Below are 19,741 nucleotides of genomic sequence, written 5' to 3' on the forward strand. Positions count from 1 at the left end.
TTATACGGATCATCAAAGAGTAGTAATCAGATCCATCGAAAAAAGGGGGTCTAGATGTTGAGTGACCTAACTCAAATCCCATTTTTGGGTTGCCATAAATCCTCTTCTAGAGTTTTGAAAATCTTTTTTTCTAAGAGCCTTTAGCTTTGATACCAATTGTTAACCCAAGTGGCAGCCCAAGAGGAGGGGTGAATTGGGTTTTCAAAATTTTTTGCCCTTGTTAAAAGATTAATTAGAAATTTAAACCAAAGAACAAATTCTAAATAAAAACAAGGGAAGATACAAAATTAAAGATGCACACAAAAGAATATAGGAAGAGAGAGAGAGAGAGAGAGAGAGAGAGATGCACCCATGAACATTATCCAGACTCCTTACGGGTGTAGTACAAGCCGTTTACAACCCCCCCGAGTTAACTCCGCACTTCGCACACTTGCTCCTTCCTGAGGTGATTCTGTACCTCGTACACTCACCAAGCCTTCAAGGGTCTCCTATGTGCCCTCCACCGTTTACATCAACAATGGTCTTTTGGGCACCCTCCACCGTTTACAAGAGATGAAAAACAAAGCCTTCTATGAGGCAAATTACAACAATAAGCTTACTACAATCACTCAATAAGGTTTACAAAAGAAATCATATTCTAATCCCTCAAAAATCACCAAGTAGAGGCATGTGGGTATTAAGAACTCTAAAATATGTGAAAATAAGTTCCAAGAGTATTTCATAAGGTTTAAGAGGTTGAGAGCCCTTTAAATAGGCAAGGGAGCAAAAAAGTAGCCATTATTAGGCTTCCAAAAGTTACTACGGAGGCTTCCCGCAGAGCTCCGTGCTGGCCGTTAGGCCTACTTTATTTTGGACGGAACGTACCCACAGATTTTGATGATCTTGTGCTCTACGGAAAGCTAAGGGAGTCTACTTTCTCAACTCAACTCAAATCAACTCAACACAGCCTTTGTCCCAAACTAGTTGGGGTCGGCTAAATGAATCCTTTAGAAAAATTTCAAGGGAGTCTACTTTCTATTAAAAATAATTTCAAAATTATTTAAAAATTCTCTAGAGCCTTTATCCACAGGATAATGTTCTTGGGTCAACTAAGCAAGTACCAATTTGGTCTTTTTTCCTTTTTATCCTTCTCTTGGCTTATGGGCTTTTAGTCCTCTTTATTAGACATATTTAACTCATTTTAGTATCTTTTGAGTGCCTCTAAGTGGGGATTATGTGAGGGATTAGATTTTACAATCTAAAACCATAAAGACTTTGACTTTGAATCTTCAACTTGATCTTTCTTCTTCAAGTCTTCTCATCTTTATTCTTCATGGATATTTTCTTCTTTGGCTTCCTTGATCTTAAAGTTGCTCCAATGATTTTGATCCATGTTCCTTTACTTGAATCCTTAGATGATATCTTCAACTCAAACATAAACTCATTAGTACAATTAAAATATATAATGAATCAACTTGTGTTTGGAATCATGAAAACAAGACTAGAAGAATGCCAAGGGTTGAACCATTGGGCTTACAGTTGCTATTATAATCTTTTAGATAAAAAAAACTTTTTATTAAGAGCCTAAGCTCTGATACCAATTATTAGAATGTGTGGCCAAGGTAAGACAATCCAAGAGGGGGAGAATTGGGTTTGAAAAACTTTTGTTCTTTTCAAAGATAATTTCACACTATAAATCAGGAATAAATAAACAAGTGATGCAAACCCAAAGCAAGATAAGGATAAAGATAAAGTGAAGACATAGAAGTGCACCATATATTTTATAGTGGTTCGGCCCAATACCGGCCTACATCCACTCTCACGAGATGTCCCCTCTCGTGGCTTCACTATCCTAGACTTCTTACGGGTTAAGTCCAAACCGTTTACATATCAAGCTTTATCCCCAAGCTTGCCGAGGTTGACCCGGTGCCTCTCCACCAACCTGAGCTTTGTCCCCAAGCTCGAAACCGAGGGTTGACAAGGTGCCATCCACCATATTACAATGAAAGAGTTCCTATTAAAGGAGATTTACAAATGAGCTCACCATAATTCACTCAAGAAAGATATACAAATGGAATCCTAAGTATAATCCCTCAAATGATCACAAGCAATGGCGCAAGGGTGTTAAACACCTTCTATAATGATCAAGAATAGCCTATTGGTGTTCTCTTGGGATTTAGAGACCAAAAGACCATATTTATAAAGTTTAGAACACCTAACTAGCTATTATAGAGCTCTAATGGCTAGTTCGAATGACCCTTCGGTCGACCGACCAAGTAGTCATTGGGAACTAGCCGTTGGACAAGCCTTTGGGCTTCTGTTGACCGACCATAGACTCGGTCGAACGACCACACCTTTGGTCCAATAATCTTCAATGTGGTCCATGCCTTGCTTGCTTGTATTTTGACCTAAAGCTAACAATCTCTCCATTTTTTATGATGACAAACACAAGATGATTCGCAAATAAAGCTCTTCATAAATTATTATTTTAAACACAAAAAGCTCTCCCTTAATATGTGCCTTAAGTAAAACAATTGGATGGAGGTCTAGATATTGAGTGGCCTTTCTTATATCCCAATGTGGTTTCCATCATACTATTTTTAGATTAAAAAAATCTTTTTATCAAGAGCCTAAGATTTGATACCAATTGATAGAATGTATAGCTCAAGTAAGGCAACCCAAGAGGGGCTGATTTGGGTTTTAAAAACTTTTGTTCTTTTTAAAGATAATTTCACAATTTAAAGCAAGAACAAATGAATAATTAATGCAAACCAAAAGCAAGATAAGGATAAAGATAAAGTGAACATATAGGAAAAGTACACTAGAGATTTTATAGTGGTTCAGCCCAATACTGGCCCACATCCACTCTCACAAGATGTCCCCTCTCGTGGCTTTACTGTCCTCGGCTTCTGACGGGTGAAGCCCAGACTGTTTAGAAACAAAGCTTTATCCTCAAGCTTGAAGAGATTGATCCGGTGCATCTCCACCAACCTGACCTTTGTCCCTAAGCTCGTGACCGATGGTTGAGAAGGTGCCCTACACCAAATTACAATGAACGAGTTCCTCTCAAAGGAGATTTACATATGAGTTCACTACAATTCACTCAAGAAATATATACAAATGGAATCCTAACTCTAATCTCTTAAATGATCACAAGCAAGAATCCAAACGTTGCCTTAGCTGATTTTGCAGGAATTGATGAAATAGAAATATCTGAGGGCAGATCAGAATCTATGTAGGAAATGAGAGGCTCATCAGCCGGATGTATTCATGGCCATAAGGCTGACATCATATGTATTTATGGCCATTAGGCTAACAACATATCGAATCCATAGCCAAGGGCAGGTACATTGAATATCCATCTCCATCCACTAATCAAGCCATGTGTTAGCCCTAGGGTTTTGCCTTTGGAAACTTTCTCAAGTCATATTTTGATGACTTGAAACACGATATGATCTTTAATATTATTTATGATACTAATACTTGGAATGTGGATAAGAATGTTTGTTTTAGGTCAAAATACAATCAAGACATAGACCACATTGAAGATCATTGGACCGAAGGTGTGGTCGGCAGACCGAAGCTCGTCCGACTGAGGCTATGGTCGGTTGACTGAAGCCTGGGGACTGCCCAATGGCTATTTGGTTGGTCGACTAAAGGGTCGTCCGAACCATAATTAGCAAAATGTCGTTTAAAACAGCATTTTTTCAAAGACGTGTTTTATTGGTGTGCTCTAAAATACTCTGTTTAAAACTTTTACGGTGAAAAAAATGCCATTTTTTGTAGAAAACATTTTAAACACGTTTAAAACACATTTTAGACATATTTAATGTGTTTTTTGGCCAACTTTTCAACTTTACCCCCACTATATTTTATAAATGAAAATAAAATTAATGCATTTTTATGTGTTTCCCTTTTTTACTACATTTTTTGAACCAATATCGTATTAAACTTGATTCTTTCCCATCCAAATTTTGTTGAATTATGTTTTGCTAACTATGGTCTGAACTAGCCATTAGAGCTCCATAACGGCTAGTTTGGTGCTCTAAATTCTATAAATGGGGTCTTTTGATCCCTAACCTCAAAAGAACACTATTGGTCACATTTGCGGTTGAAATTTAGAACTGGATCAGACCCTTAGATTTCCAAATCAGCAATAACAGTGAAAAAATTTCGATTTTCAAATCTGTTTTGTAAGACATTATTTGGAAATCCTCTCGTACAACATGAGCATGAGGATGATTGATGTATTTTGTATCCAACTCAAATCCAAATCCAAATACAAAAACATGAGGTGTCCAAACGTGGCCTATTTGTTTTCGGTTTATTGAATATATCAATTTCCAATATTTCAATAGCTCTCTCCATACTTTTTGGTTAGTAGAGGATCTACTTGGATCCAACTGTTGTGCCCAAATCCTGTCCAACTAACATTCGGATCCTTTGAATCCATTGGACCTTCCAAGTCCAATGACACCCCCATATGGCTGATGGCCCACGCCTCTCCCCGGCAGAAAATCTTAAACAATCCAACGGGTGGGCTGTAGATGGAAAGTTAAAAGCAATGATAAATTCACACCCCCTGTAGGATAATTTGCACCCCTTCAACGTGAATTGAAGTTGCATGCCCTACTTTAAAGGGGTGCGAATAATCCTTTGGGTGGTGGGGGTGGGGAGGGTGCAAATTTATCATAGCCCAAAAAAATAGTCGACAGTCAGTGTCGGAAAATGCCTTTACCTGTTGGATGGTTAGGATCATCCATCGATTAAGAGTTTTGGGATATGACCTATGCATGTTGGGGCTGAACGGATATGGTGACAATGGCCGTCTGGCTTAGGAGCGTCCATGGAATAAAATAAAAAAAGTCGAGGTATTTTAGAATACCTCTTTTCTCTCTCATTCTTCCCTCTCTCTCTCTACCAATCTCGAACCCAACACCTCGTGGCAAGGACATATCCCTCAAACCACCAGAGCATGTTGGAGATTGGTGTCATTGTTCAACATTAAAAACTTATAATAACATAATGCAACAGAGCTGAGAAATAGGGAAACTACATTTGCACTCCCTTGCAGTAATCATGGTGGACCTCACATTTTGTCTACTTTTCACTAATTGTGGCAATCCTAAACACTTATACTGAAAACTGTAAAGGAGAGGAGTGTCATTATCAAAACAAGATTTCCTCTCAAGACGTTACTCTATTAGGACAATTGGGGCCTTGTTAAACAACGGTTGGCACATCGAGTTTAGCATATCTCAGCCAAAATAATTATCCTTTTGGAAAAGTGGTGGGGTCTCCAAAAATTTTAAACATGATAATGTAAGGTTCTACAAAATTCCTCTTGGTTGCCAATACAACATTGAAATCCTTGGAGACTACCGAGGATGTCTCCTTGTTAATCATTGTCAACCTTTATCCTCCTATGAAATCCAAGCAAAAAACCATGAGAAGGTATTTTTTGCTTGGATTTCTTGAGAGTCCTGCTCGGATTTCTTGAGAGTCCTCCTATAAAATCCAAGCAAAAAACCATGAAAAGGTGATTTTTTTCCTTGTCTCTCTCTCTCTCTCTCTCTCTCTCTCTCTCTCTCTCGGAAACGACTCCCTACCACTAGTGGTGCAACTCGGGTCTGGTTGATGCCAACTGAAACCGACCCAAGGAACCATTTACTCAACCCAAACCCGAACCACGACCCGACCCGACTGGAGGAACCTTTTTCCCAACCCGAACCCGACGCGACGCGACCTGAGTTTAACCCAACCCGACCTTAGATTTTAAGCTTACAAACAAATATTGATAAAAAATGTCGGGTTTCACTTGGGTTGGGTTGCCCAAGCCCACAACCCGAACTCAAGCCGAATCCGAACCTGACCCGAACTCAAACCGACCCGACCCAACCCGACTTATTTACAGGTTGAACCCGATTGGTTCGGGTTGAATCTGACATGAGTTGCATCCTTACCTACCCCTATTTTGCGAGGTTGACAACTTCTTGGAAATAAGATACTTTGGCTTACTCGAACCCAAATTTGGTTACTCGAACTAGAATTTGGTGTACTCAAACCCAAATTTTATGTATTGTTGTAAAATTCAGAAATGAGTAAATTGTAAAAAGTCAGTTTGCACTTACCGATTTGAAGAAAATCCCTTTGTAAAAATCAGATTGTTGAAGAAGGACGAACAACTGAGTTGTGCCAATTGTATCCACAACTTATAGTGTAACCTGGATCTGCGAATTGACGCTCCAAGATAAAACGGCCATAACATGCTCCATTAGACGTGCACTTACTTAGTGGTCTACTTCGAAGCACCTTAGAACTGTGCTCGAATACTGAACATGGGAGGAAAATGGAGCAAAAACTTAAAGAGCAAAATCTGTTTGTTCGGTAAATATGTCAAGAGAGTGCTTCCGTCTCTCTCTTTTATAGAGAAGAAGACCACCCTTGGGAGGGGAAAATATTCCTTTAATGAGAGAAAATGTCTCTCTCCACGCATGTTGCGGGCCTTTGTTCTGGGGGCCATCTTAGCGCCGTTCGTTGTCCGAGAGCCTCAGTTCGGCGGCAACAATCAGTTTCCAATATTTCAGTAGCTCTCTTCATACCTTCTAGTTTACTTATCTCATGCTTAGATATTCTAATTTGTCAAGAATAGAGATCTACTTGGATCTAACTGTTGTGCCCAAATACCCTTTTTATGAGCTTTGGAAGCCATTTTATAGAGGAAAAACTGAGGTAGTTGGGGAGTTATTACTCCAGACAGGTGTCGGCCAGCTATAGGTTCGAGCTCACCTACTCTGCTGTAATTACCAAACTACCCCTGCTGACGTGAGATCTGCGGCGGGCCACCCTTGGGCCACGTGTCGACAGCTAATAGGCTGCTGTTTTTATACCCCATCAGTTGCCCCCAGTTCTCCAAGCCATTGTGGTGACTTGGGGTAGTGCGGTGAGTTATATCTCTGTTCGGAAACCTGTCAGTCCGGCCTGGGAGTCAGTCCGGAATTTGTCAGTCCGGCTTGAGAATCAGTCCGGAATTTGTCAGTCCGGCCTGGGAGTCAGTCCAGAATTTGTCAATCCGGCTTGAGAATCAGTCTGGAATTTGTCAGTCCGGCCTGGGAGTCAGTCCGGAATTTGTCAGTCCGGCTTGAGAATCAGTCCGGGATTTGTCAGTCCGGCTTGAGAATCAGTCCGGAATTTGTCAGTCAAGCTTGAGAATCAGTCCGGAATTTGTCAGTCCGGCCTGGGAGTCAGTCCGGAATTTGTCAGTCCGGCTTGAGAATCAGTTCGGAATTTGTCAGTCCGGCCTGGGAGTCAGTCTGGAATTTGTCAGTCCGGCTTGGGAGTCAGTCCGGCAAGACGCGTCATATCCAGTCCTACGAAATTCCTTTTGGTTGCCAATACAGCATTGAAATCCTTGGAGACTACCGGGGATGTCTCCTTGTTAATCATTGTCACCCTTTATCCTCCTATGAAATCCAAGCAAAAAACCATGAGAAGGTATTTTTTGCTTGGATTTTTTGAGAGTCCTCCTATAAAATCCAAGCAAAAAACTATGAAAAGGTGATTTTTTCCTTGGATCTCTCTCTCTCTCTCTCTGGAACAACTCCCTACCACTAGGGGTGCAACTCGGTTATGGTTGATGCCAACTGAACCCGACCCGAGGAACCATGTACTCAACCCAAACCCGAACCACGACCCGGCCCGAGCGGAGGAACCTTTTTTTCCAAACCGAACCCGACGCGACGCGACCTGAGTTCAACCCAACCCGACCGGGTTTTTAAGCTTACAAAAAAATATTGATAAAAAATGTCGGGTTTCACTTGGGTTGGGTTGCCCAAGTCCTCAACCCGAACTCAAGCCGAACCTGAACCCGACCCGACCCAACCAGACTTATTTACGGGTTGAATCCGACACGAGTTGCACCCCTACCAACCACTACTTTACAAGGTTGACAACCTGTTGGAAATAATATATTTTGGCTTACTCGAACCCAAATTTGGTTACTCGAACTAGAATTTGGTGTACTCAAACCCAAATTTTATATATTATTGTAAAATTTAAAAATGAGTAAATTGTCAAAAACCAGTTTGCACTTACCGATTTGACAAAAATCCCTTTGTAAAAATCAGATTGTTGAAGAAGGAAGAATAGCCGAGTTGTGCTAATTGTATCTGCAACCTATGGTGTAACCTGGATCTTCGAATTGATGCTCCAAGATAAAATGGCCATAACATGCTCCATTAGACGTGCACTTACTTAGTGGTCTACTTCGAATCACCTTGTAACTGTGCTCGGATACTGAACGGGGGAGGGAAATGGAGCAAAAACTTAAGGAGCAAAATTTGTTTGTTCTGTAAATATGTCAAACGAGTGCTTCCGCCTCTCTCTTTTATAGAGAAGAACACCACCCTTGGGACGAGAAAATGTTCCTTTAATGAGAGAAAATGTCTCTCTCCACGCATGTTGTGGGCCTTTGTTCTTGGGGCCATCTTAGCTTCGTTCGTTGTCCGAGAGCCTCAGTTCAGCGGCAACAATCAGTTTCCAATATTTCAGTAGCTCTCTTCATACCTTCTAGTTTACTTGTCTCATGCTTAGATATTCTAATTTGTCCAGAGTAGAGAACTACTTAGATCCAACTGTTTTGCCCAAATCCTATCCAACTAACATTCGGATCCTTTGGATCCATCGGCCCGTCAGGGTCCAATGATACCCCTATGCGGCGGATTGCCCACGTCTCATAGATCTTTCACGACGGACGATCTTAACAATCCAACTGGTGGGCTGTAAATGAAAAGTTAAAAGAAAATATAGCCACCAGTCAAGTCAAAGATGGGGAGATGACTCACCTGTTGGAGGGTTAGCATCATCCATTGATGAAGAGTTTTGGAATATGGCCTATCGATTGTGGGGCTGTAGGGATAGGACCTATCCACTATTTTAATAACGTCGTGGCGTATAGGGGAAGTTTTAATTTTAAGGGAATCAACATTTAAGATTCTGTTTGGGCTAAGAAGGTAGGGATTAAGAGTTGTTATGGAGGGCTAAGAAGGAAGGGATATGGAGCTTATACTAAGATTTTCGATTGTGCAAAAGTGGCTAGTCGATTGAAGAGTTGATTTTGATTAGGCAGCTAAAGGGTAAAGATGGTACAAGAGAATTATTGCGTGCTTAAAAAAAGGATACTAGGATACATTTGTGAAGCTAAATCGTGGGTTGCAAGGGATCATTGGCACCTTCTTTTTAGGAAAGAAATCGATGCTGGGTATGGATATATCGGATGGTTGTGTTGGGTGCCTACAACATAGGTGAAAAGGAGGATTTGAAGAGATTCTGATGGGAGGGAAAAAGGAATTGAAGCTATTTTTTTTTGGTTCCTAAAACAAAGAAGTCTACAGTTGGGTATTACGTAATGGAGGGTTAGTTTTCATGCCTACTAATAAGAAATAGATGGCAGGTTTAATGGGTTATTTGGGTTTTATTGGGTGACTAAAAAACGACGAAAACCACACGTAAAGGTGATTTTACCTTGAAGAAGAATCTAGGTAGATCTTCTGCGAGACGAGGCATTATCAAGCAGCAGGTGGCTTTCACTTTCCGGCAATAGCAATGGGTGGCTATCTACGTCTCCCGCGGGACAATCTTCGGGACAATTCCGAGGGACAAATTTGAGGGACAAATAAAATTTTATTCATCAAAGCAGTGAATCGTTTACAAGGGATGGACTTTTATAGAATTTCCACGGTCAAGATCCTTCCTATTCTAGGGTTCCTAAAACAACAAAAATAAAGGAAATTATTCGTCAAAAACATTCCTAAAATAACTCTAACTGGAATCCAATTCAAAAAGCAATTTAAAACTCCTATATTTTCTCTAAACCAAATCTCAAAATTTTGCCCAATTCTATGCTATAAAGTAGGAAAATTCAAGTTTTCCTCTTCTCTTTAAATGTCCAACTACACCTAGACTTCTTTAAAAAAACTCCTACCAAAACTAAAACTAACAACTAATCTTGGTCAATTAGAAAATTATAAAATAAAATAAACTTAAATTTGAACTCTTAAAGAAATAAGGGCAGCTGATCATAGCGCTGTCTGAGATCTTCCAATCTGATTGTTGATCAAGGTTTTGATGATCTTGACCGTTGATCTTCTTGATCATGCGAGATGCACCTGCATCATTTAACCTCGTAAAAATTTAGTCATAGAAATGCGCAATTTAAGACGAATAATAATAGCACATTGCATGTTCCTTGTGAACATAATACCAAGTCTCAAAAAATAAAAAAATGGGTTTTTGCCAAAGAAGTCTTCTACTTTGCTTTATTTGCAATAAGAGTCTTCTAGTTTGACAATTTGCAAATAGATTCATCCCATTCTATTAAATTTTGCAAATCAGGTCATGCCATCAATTTGTGACCAAACTACCCACAGCGGATTGTTTTTTTTTTTTACTGATAAAAAGTCCCAAAATGTCCTTATTATTTCAGAAGACAAAAATTACCTTACAAAAAGACCTATTTACCCATGACGACCAATGACATATTTTGAAGCTAGGATGTGGGAATATCACTTCTATATATATTAGCATTCTTGGCCCGTACTAAGCGTGTGTGAAAAAAATGGGCCCACCCTGTACATGAGGTGTAAAATGACGGGCCACACTCTATACATGGGCTCAGGTGAAGATCGTGGGACCTACCCTGTCAAAACATGGTTTGAGTTGAGTTGGTGGGACCACTCTATCAAAACATATCACATAGCATCAAGGGTATTTTGATCCGTTTACATGTAATTTTCATCTTTTCACGCATATACGGGGGATTTGCTATCGTCCATCACAAAAGGCATTTCGCGGACGGTGAGAGCAGCCACCTCATGTATGAAGAAAAATCTGCTGAGAAGTGCGCTTGTGTGGCTGCTCTGACATGCAACAGGTTATCTGCAAAATGCCTACTGCAATTGACGCTAGCAAATCCCTATATATGGTCATGCTGGTCTTTTATAAGTCAAAAACATCTACTGTGAGTATTTTGGTCAGAAATTAATGGCATGACTTGATCTACAAAATTCACTCAAATGTGATGACTAAATTTGCAAATTTTCAAACTAGAAGAGTCTTTTTCAAATAAAGCAAAGTTGGAAGACTTCTTTTTGCAAAAATACCAAATAAAATAAGAGAGCCATTAAGCAATATTGGAGACTCTTAATTCCGACAATGGCCATTAAGCTTAGTGGCGTTCATGGAATATAAAAAATTGAGGTATTTTAGAATACCTCTTTTTTTTTCTCGTTCTTCTCTCTACCAAACTTGAACCCAACACCTCATGGGAGCACTTACAGCCTCAAACCACAAAACCATGTTGGAGATTGGTGTCAATAATCTACCCTTAAATCTTTATAAAAGCAAACCATTTAGGAGATGAAAAATAGGTAAATGGTGTTTGCACTCCCTTGCAGTAATTATGGCACACCTCACATTTTGTCTACTTTTCACGAACTGTAGTAATCTTAAACACTTGTATTCAAAAGTGTGAATGAGAGGAGTGTCATTATCAAAACAAGATTTCCTTTCAAGAAGTTACTCTATCAGATAACTAGGGCCTTCATAAACATTGTTGGCACATCGAGTTTAGCGTATCTCGTTCAAAATAAGTAGCCTTCAGGAAAAATGGTGGAGCCTCGGAAATTTTCAAACATGATATTGTAAGGACCTACAAAATTCCTTTTGGTTGCCCTTGGAGACTACCAGGGATGTCTACTAATGATTAAACTAATTAATCATTGCTTGTCTGTTGATTTGTCTCCCTATAAATAATTAAATAACACCAACTCTAACAACTTAAGCTTTTGGAGTAACTGTTTGTTTCACATGGTATCAGAGCTATTGCCTCATGGCGTCTTTGTTTCAAAACCCAACAATGTGTAGAAGTATAAATGATTAAATGACACCAAATCTAAAAGCCTAAGCTTTAGGAGTAAATGAATGTTTCACAGCATCCCCCTATAAAATCCAAGCCAAAGAATCATAAAATGATGGTTTTTTGCTTGGATTTCTTGAGAACTATGTTTTCTCTCTATTCGCCCTCTCTCACTTCTCTCTCTGTATATTGGTAATGACTCCCTAGGGAGGTAAGTTCCAGATAAATTCAATGCTTGTCTCCTCCCCGTTGACAACTTACATCACTACTCTATGAAGTAAATACCTGCAACCAAACAATGAAAAATGGTAAAAAGTTTCAGGCATGTTTGGCTACACAGAAAGAATAGTTTTTCTTGAAAATATTTTGTAGAGAACTTTTTTTTTATGTAATTCATTTGTCAAACATGCTTTTAGTTTCTGTAATCCTAGTGCATGTCCATAATGTTGAGGACATGTTTCACTTCACGGAAAATTTCTTTACAGAGCCATTTGCAAGTGTGAAGAAAATTATGGAATATTTTTCTCTGAAAGATGACAGCCAAAATGCCAAATGTTAGAAAACTCATTTTCCTCAAAAAAATATATATCAAGATAATTTTTCCATGCATCCAAATAGCCCCTTGGAAATAATTTCACTTGAAAAGCCGAAATTTTTGTTTAAAAAAACACAGCTATAGCATGGGATGCTTTTCTCAAGCCATTTTAGTGAACAAGAATTTTTGCCTAAGGGCATGTTTGGCTACAACTAGAAATAGAGAAAAAAAAAAAAAAAAAAAAAAAAAAAAAAAAAAAAAACTAAGTGTCATGGGCCTAATATTTGAGGAGCGAAATAACCCGTACGGCGCCCCAACATGCACGAATGCTAGGGCAAGCCTTCAATCGTGCAAGGCTCTGAAGGCCCTACACGCCAACACCTATTGATGCTTTGAATGTGCACACAGTCTCTAAGCTGTTCAATAGGCTACTTGGCTCAGATCTTGACATACACTTCTACATACCCACACTTATGATCAGCCTACATCATGAGTACATCGAACATCAGGCCTTGGAGCCTAGTGCAAAGTCCATCGAGTACGAGGCATGACGATGCCACGTACCAATCCGCCAAGCGCTGGGACTTGGTCATCCAAGAAGCAAGATGTCACATGGACTGATCCGCAAGGTGTACACCTCATGAGGGCAGCCGAAGTTGCCCCGGCACGAACTCATGGAAGACCTAGAGATTGGCCTGCCCACAAGACGTACCGCTGTGCAGGAGGCAAACAGTATAGCTAGCCCCTTGCACTGGTCAGTACGCGCAATGCATGTGGGAACTCAACCCAACATGCACCATCTTTGGCCCCCATCCTCGACCAAAGAAACTGGAGCATCCCTGTGGATAGCTCACAATCCGCACCCAAAGCTCCCTTAGGGCACGCCTACGAGTTGTAGTATGATTTCCTGATGTGTGCATCACATGCACAAGCAAGTCCTCTTGCAATCCATAAGCAAACCACCAAGCTTCCAGCCTACACCTGCTAGGCCTAACGGGGGAGGGGTCAGCATGTCACAGGGTCGACTCCCCTTATGGAGTTTGGCGTACCAATCCTCTCAACCAGGAGTGCCAACCAAAAGTGGTTAGCTACGTACCCCTAGAAATTTCCATGATATTGATGGCCCGAAATGCCAATTGCATCCCCATGACACAGAGCATGCTGCGAAGGCTATGTTTCCCCGTGACACTCCCCCCGCGTCGACGTCCTCGTCGACACTGAGCAATCAGTGAAGCTCAATTCCACAATAGCAATGACTTCACAATTTTGAAAACAGCTACCACTGGTACTTCGACAATCAGCTCATCCTGATTTCTACTGCATATCATACTGCTTCAAGTTCTGTCAACCACTACGTTAGATCTGTTGGAGTTATGTTCAACATCGATGGTTTTCTCGGACTCCATCAAACTAGGCAAACGTTTTCTGACGGTACCTACAAATGCTGTGGAAGGTTTTTGATAACCTACAACCGGATAGTGTGCCATCACTTTCGGCACGGCACTTGCCACATGCAGAGTGCGAATGAGCTCCAGGAAGCAACTTACGTTCCTGGGTGAAAGAGACCGTCGTAGGTCCTGCCTCCTAGTGAGGCGAAGCATCCCCTGGTGGGATCGATCAGCACAATGCACCTGCTACTTCTCTAGGTGCAAAGATCATATAGGGAACCAAGTACATCCCCATCTGCGACACTTTGTCTTGTTTCCTTTAGTCCAACGCCATAGAACTTGATTTGAACAATCAATCCTTATGTCAACAATGGTCTTCTTGGGTACCCATCGCTAGTACTCACACTGCTAACCACCCAAATCTTCCATCATTCGGATTAAGCTGCCCTTTCAGTTTCAACAAACACGGAATTTCAAAGTAGCTAGAAACACACAAACATACCGTGTTGTCCCATACCAACACAGTCTGCCCATATGACATCTGAGCTCAGCACACTGTCCCATATCAGCACAGCAAACCCATTGTTGATCTAAGCGGCCTTGGCGTCCGTTCCAAGGTCTTTCGGAGGTGAGCATCTCGCATGCTCCATAATGATTGTGAACTGCCATCCAAGTACTTCAATCATTGACCAGCTCTTCACCCTGAGCATGTCTGCTAGTTGGTTGAGGTCATGAACACCTTCACACTGCTGGACCCCAGTATGGACACCCTTCTCGTGGGTGCTACCTTGACCTTGGTTCGTCGGTGCTTCCTCTTCACCCTGAGAGCACACTGCTAGTTCGTCAAACTGGTTATGCCATCACACTGAGCAAGCAAATTCGCTTAGTTGAGCGCTTTGGGGCCGACACATTCAGCACCTCATCTGGTAGGCGAAGGCTTCTGCCAGCAAGCCAACCCTTTGTCATAGAGAGCTCTTAAGGCCATATGCAAACACATCGATGTTTAGCCAACATTGCAAAGGAGCATTTACAACTCCCCAACTGCCACTTCCGATCTCACACATCGGTGGGTCACTGAAAGATGCCAACCTGTTCGCTGACGACTGCTGCTCTGACACTGTATCAAGCTTCGAGCAAATCCATTGAGCAATGCTTAACCAAACACTGATGGTACAAATCTTTCTAGGCCATCACGACTCAAGGAGAATAGGGGAGAGTTCAAACTTCCAAGTTGCCATACTTTGCCACTTCGTTTGCTGAGTTTACAAACTAACCCATGCCACCAACATGGCTCAATGGCGTCCGATGCAGAACATTGAGAAAGCTTTGCATCACTTTTCAGAAAGAAACAAACCCACACAATTTCAGCTCTTCTTCGGCTGACTAATGGATTTTCAAAGTGTTAGATTTAAAGACATCTGCGACTTAACACACTAAGCTACAACCAATTGGTTAGCATTCAAACTCTTTCCAACTCTGCCACAACTGAAAGCGTTTCCCATTCTTTTGTGCATAGCAACATGCACTAGAGATGCACTAACCATAGCCACAAACACTGCAACTTGTTGCAACTATGCCAGCACAGACACCAATTGTATCATAGCTCTTTGACAAGCTCTTGCATTCACAACCTGCTCTGATCTGTCATTTGATATCATCTGATACCAACGCTCAAAGCACACTCTGAATTCATAGCTTGGACATTTTGCTCTGATATCAACTGTCACGGGCCTAATATTTGAGCAACAGAATAACCCGTGCGGCGCCCCAACATGCACGAATGCTAGGGCAAGCCTTCAATCGTGCAAGGCTCTGAAGGCCCTACCCGCCAACACCCTTGATGCTTTGAATGTGCACACAATCTCTAAGCTGTTCAACATGCTACTTGGCTCAGATCTTGACATGCACTTCTAGATACCCACACTCATGATAGCCTGCATCATGAGTACCTCGAACATCTGGCCTTGTAGCCCAATGCAAAGTTCATCGAGTACAAGGCATGACGATGCCACGCACCAATCCGCTAAGCGTTGGGGCTTGGTCATCAAAGAAGCAAGATACCCCATGGACTGATCCGCAAGGTGTACACCTCGCGAGGGCAACCGAAGTCGCCCCGGCACGAACTCATGGAAGACCTAGAGATTGGCCTGCCCACAAGACGTACCGCGGTGCAGGAGGCAAACAGTATAGCTAGCCCCTTGCACCGGTCAGTACGCACAATGCATGTGGGAACCCAACCCAACATGCACTGTCTTTGGCCCCCATCCTCGACCAAAGAAACTGGAGCATCCCTGTGGATAGCTCATAGTCCGCACCCAAAGCTCCCTTAGGGCACGCCTACGACTTGTAGTATGATTTCCTGATGTGTGCGTCACATGCACAAGTAACTCCTCTTGCAACCCATAAGCAAACCACCAAGGTTCCAGCCTACATCTACTAGGCCTAACGGTGGAGGGGTCAGCATGTCACGAGGTCGACTCCCCCTATTGAGTTTGGCATACCAATCCTCTCAACTAGGAGTGCCAACCAAAAGTGCTGTTAGCTACGTACCCCTAGAAATTTCCATGATATTGATGGCCCTAAATGCCAATTGCGTCCCTATGACATGGAACACGTTGGGAAGGCTATGTTTCCCTGTGACACAAGGCATGTTAGCTATGCTGAAATTTTTTCCTTATTTTATTTTAATCAGATTTCCTAGTTTTGGTTACCCATTTTTTTAGGGAAAAAATTTCATCAAAAGACATTAAAAAGCATCCTATGCGATGGCTTTGTTTTTTTAATATTGGGAATGGAATTTGACTTTTTCAAGGATTCTCCGAAAATAATTTCAGAGACGCCAGAATATGCTCGCAATGTCTTATGCAAATACAAAAGATGGGTACGAACGACAAGGCAGAACCACGTGCACCATGAAAGCAGGTAAGACATATTTGGCTACACTGAAAAACATTTCCTGAGTTTCCTTTTATCAAATTTTTTCCGAGGGTGGGTAACCCTTTTTAAGGCTGTGTTTGGTTGCTCATTATCCTAGCAGCCTTTGGGATTTCTTTTGGATTTGCAATGCCATTCCTCATCTGGTTGCCAATATAACATTGAACTCCGAGACTCTTTGGTATATCTCATGAGTGATTAATGTCTGCTGAAATGTCATTCATTAACTTTCAAGCCAAATTTCCACATAAAATATGGTAATTTTGCTTGAAAATTCTTGACAATGGTGCTTTTTCTTTCTTCCCTCTCCTCTCTCCTCCTAATCTCTCCACATTGGTAATGTAGGCGGCTGAATTTTGTTTAAAAGGTGCTGCTGTTCGATCAAATATCAAGGGCAACCAAACACTACTTACCACTATTCTCCAAGGTAGTTCAATGAAAGGTTTGAAATTTCGGTTTCGGTCTCAGCCGAAAAGAAAATTTTGGAGGAAATTTCAGTTTTAAATTTCGGTCTGGGCTGGCCGAAATCTAAAACCATGGTTCCAGGCAAATTCAATATCTGTCTCCTCCCTGTTGACTACGTGTTCCACCACTCTCCGAGTCTATGCCGCATAACCAAAGAGAACAGGGCATAAGAGGAACCATATCCATCACTTGGTTTCTTCTTTTCACCAGCTCCCTGACTTCCTTTTGCATGGGTGACATTCATTTCTCCTTAACCGGTTGTTAGTTTTGCTTCTCTAGTGGTAGAAAATGGGAGGCTGAGAAACTTTATGTATGCAGATACTTCAAAATACAAAGGGTCAAGGGCCAATGAAAATGTCGCAAGGACAATCTCTATACTGATTTTGAATATAATTAAGGGGCAATTACAATGAGTAAAAAAGACAGCAAGTTGAGTTGTGACTAAGAAGAGTACATAAAATTGAAGCCTTCAGTGAGGGCAATCACCTTGGCGGACAACTTCGGTTGTAGTTTTGTTATGGCTTGCCGGATATCCTGCGAGCATAGTAAAAGAATTCCTTGTAAAAAATTCGATAAAAATAGTTAAATGAGAAGGTTTAGTCATCTCAACCGATCACCTCGATTTTGTACCGGGATGAGAAATGAGTGAGCAAAACAGCTTTGCTCCGGATCCAATGAGCATGATCCATAATCTGCATTTGTTTAAGAGTTAGAAAAGGGGATTCTGCATTAAAATCCTGAACAAGCTTGGAAGGATTATAGCAAGGTTTTAAATTTCGGTTTCGGAGAGCGTTTCGGTCTTCGCCGAAACCAGATAAATCAGTAATTTCGGGCAAAATCCACAAAACCAGATAAATCAGTATTTTATTATGTAGAAAGTTTAGGGAGAAATTACTGAAATTTCGGTAATTTCGGCCAAAATTTCGGAAAAGTAATAAATAATTAAAAAATCTATCTTTTTGGGTAAAATTCCTTAAATTTCGGCAGAAATTTGGGGGAAAACGAAATTTCGGCCGAAATATTGTAACGTTTCGTGTATTACCAATTTCGGTTTCGGGCTTGACCGAAACCCGAAATTTCGGATTTCGGTCAAAATTTAAAACCTTTGTTCATTATAGACCATAATACAAATCACTAAAATTTCATATATTTCAAAAGCTCTTTAAAGTTTTATGATGACATTATAAAATTATATGCGTGAGGATGTTTTGGAAATTTTTGTTAGCCTGAAAAGTCAGTTGTTGCAACCAAGAACAGCATAGAAGAGCATACAACACTAGCAGATAATATGCCGCATGTACCTCAGACAAATGCATGTGACCGTGCTGCTGTGCATGCTCGATGCCGATCTCTTCGTCTAAGAAAGTTGCCTGTCAAAGAGTAAGCCAATAAGCATAAGTATATTGTCATTAGGCAATAATCAAACGAAATCAGGGCACCCATTGATAATTGTGGTCAGAACCCTAATGGGCTTAAAGATAGATGCGGAATTTGGAATCCTGACAACCAGGGAACAAGTGCACAAGTGCCATGATTGTCGTATGGCCATCACATGCTGGTATACGAATTTGGAATGATAGCTACGCATGCCAAGACAATAAGAAAACGCTTGATTTGAAAGTGACAACCAACTTACAAATTAGAGACTAGTCGAGTGGTCTTGGAAACGCATGCAACTAAATACCAGAAAAATTCAGAAAATCATGAATTTCAGCTTTAGCCAAAGCAATATCCGGGAGAGTGATGGTGAGATAAAGAAGCTTCCCTAGATTCATAAGTGAGAGACTCCCTCTGTTGATCATCCAATCTGTAGATTGGTTCCATGGGCCAATCAGCTGGCTTTGCTCTCAACTTACTCGTTTCCTATAATAAGTCCAGAATATATTTCCTTTGAGTTATGAATATGTCAGGCTTAGATCTGGCCACTTCAATCCTTAGGAAATATTTGACAGAACCAGATCTTTGATATCAAATGTCTGTTGAAGATGATTTTTCAAATCTTGTATGGCTCTGATGTCGTTGCCTGTGATGACAATATCATCCACATATGCCACTAGGATCGTGGTATTGTCTCCAACTCGTCCAAGATGATTACAGAATAATCTGCACAACTTCTCTTGAGAACTATTTGGACCATAGCTGAACTAAATCTATCAGACCATGCCTAAGATATTTTTGAGACCGTATATTGCTTTCTTCAGTCTGCACACTTTCCCTCTATCCTCTTCAGATTGAAAACTAGGTGAAATATTCCAAGAAAACACATTAGACTACTTGAGCTCCTACTCCGTCTCTTCCTGGACCAATAATGTGCACAAAGCAAATGCATAAAATACTATTTATGAGATAAGAACAATTTGGAATTGCTTCATCCCAACAAGACTTCGGTACATTCATCCTAAGAAGCAAGGCTATGATGCCTTCCAGAAGGTGAAGATTTCTCTTCTTCACAATCTATTTTGCTGTGGAGTATATGGACACGAACTTTTTAACTCTCATTCTCCATTAGATAATTTTGCAGAGTGC

The 19,741-nt window shown here is 40.9% G+C and overlaps 1 protein-coding gene across 2 annotated transcripts in view; it reads right to left on the reverse strand.

Annotated features, from left to right (window-relative positions):
* Positions 1-11,744: 11,744 nt before the first annotated feature.
* The window catches only part of CPZ (Metallo-hydrolase/oxidoreductase superfamily protein), a 36,419-nt gene continuing 28,422 nt past the window's right edge, over positions 11,745-19,741 (reverse strand). The window contains exons 6-9 of one of the 2 annotated variants that reach the window (XM_077365227.1): positions 18,517-18,585; positions 17,833-17,907; positions 17,702-17,749; positions 11,745-12,178 (exon numbers count right to left, since the gene is read on the reverse strand). In XM_077365227.1, the coding sequence (XP_077221342.1) occupies positions 12,164-12,178; positions 17,702-17,749; positions 17,833-17,907; positions 18,517-18,585 (207 nt within the window). In that variant the 3' untranslated portion in view covers positions 11,745-12,163. Of the gene's footprint in view, positions 12,179-17,509; positions 17,750-17,832; positions 17,908-18,516; positions 18,586-19,741 lie in introns of those variants that run through there. The other variant, XM_077365223.1, reaches the window with a different exon arrangement.

The sequence above is a fragment of the Tasmannia lanceolata genome, unplaced genomic scaffold (genome assembly GCF_043159265.1).
Source record: "Tasmannia lanceolata isolate RefF3 unplaced genomic scaffold, GAP_Taslan_0.1 ptg000003l, whole genome shotgun sequence".
Lineage (NCBI taxonomy): Eukaryota > Viridiplantae > Streptophyta > Magnoliopsida > Canellales > Winteraceae > Tasmannia > Tasmannia lanceolata.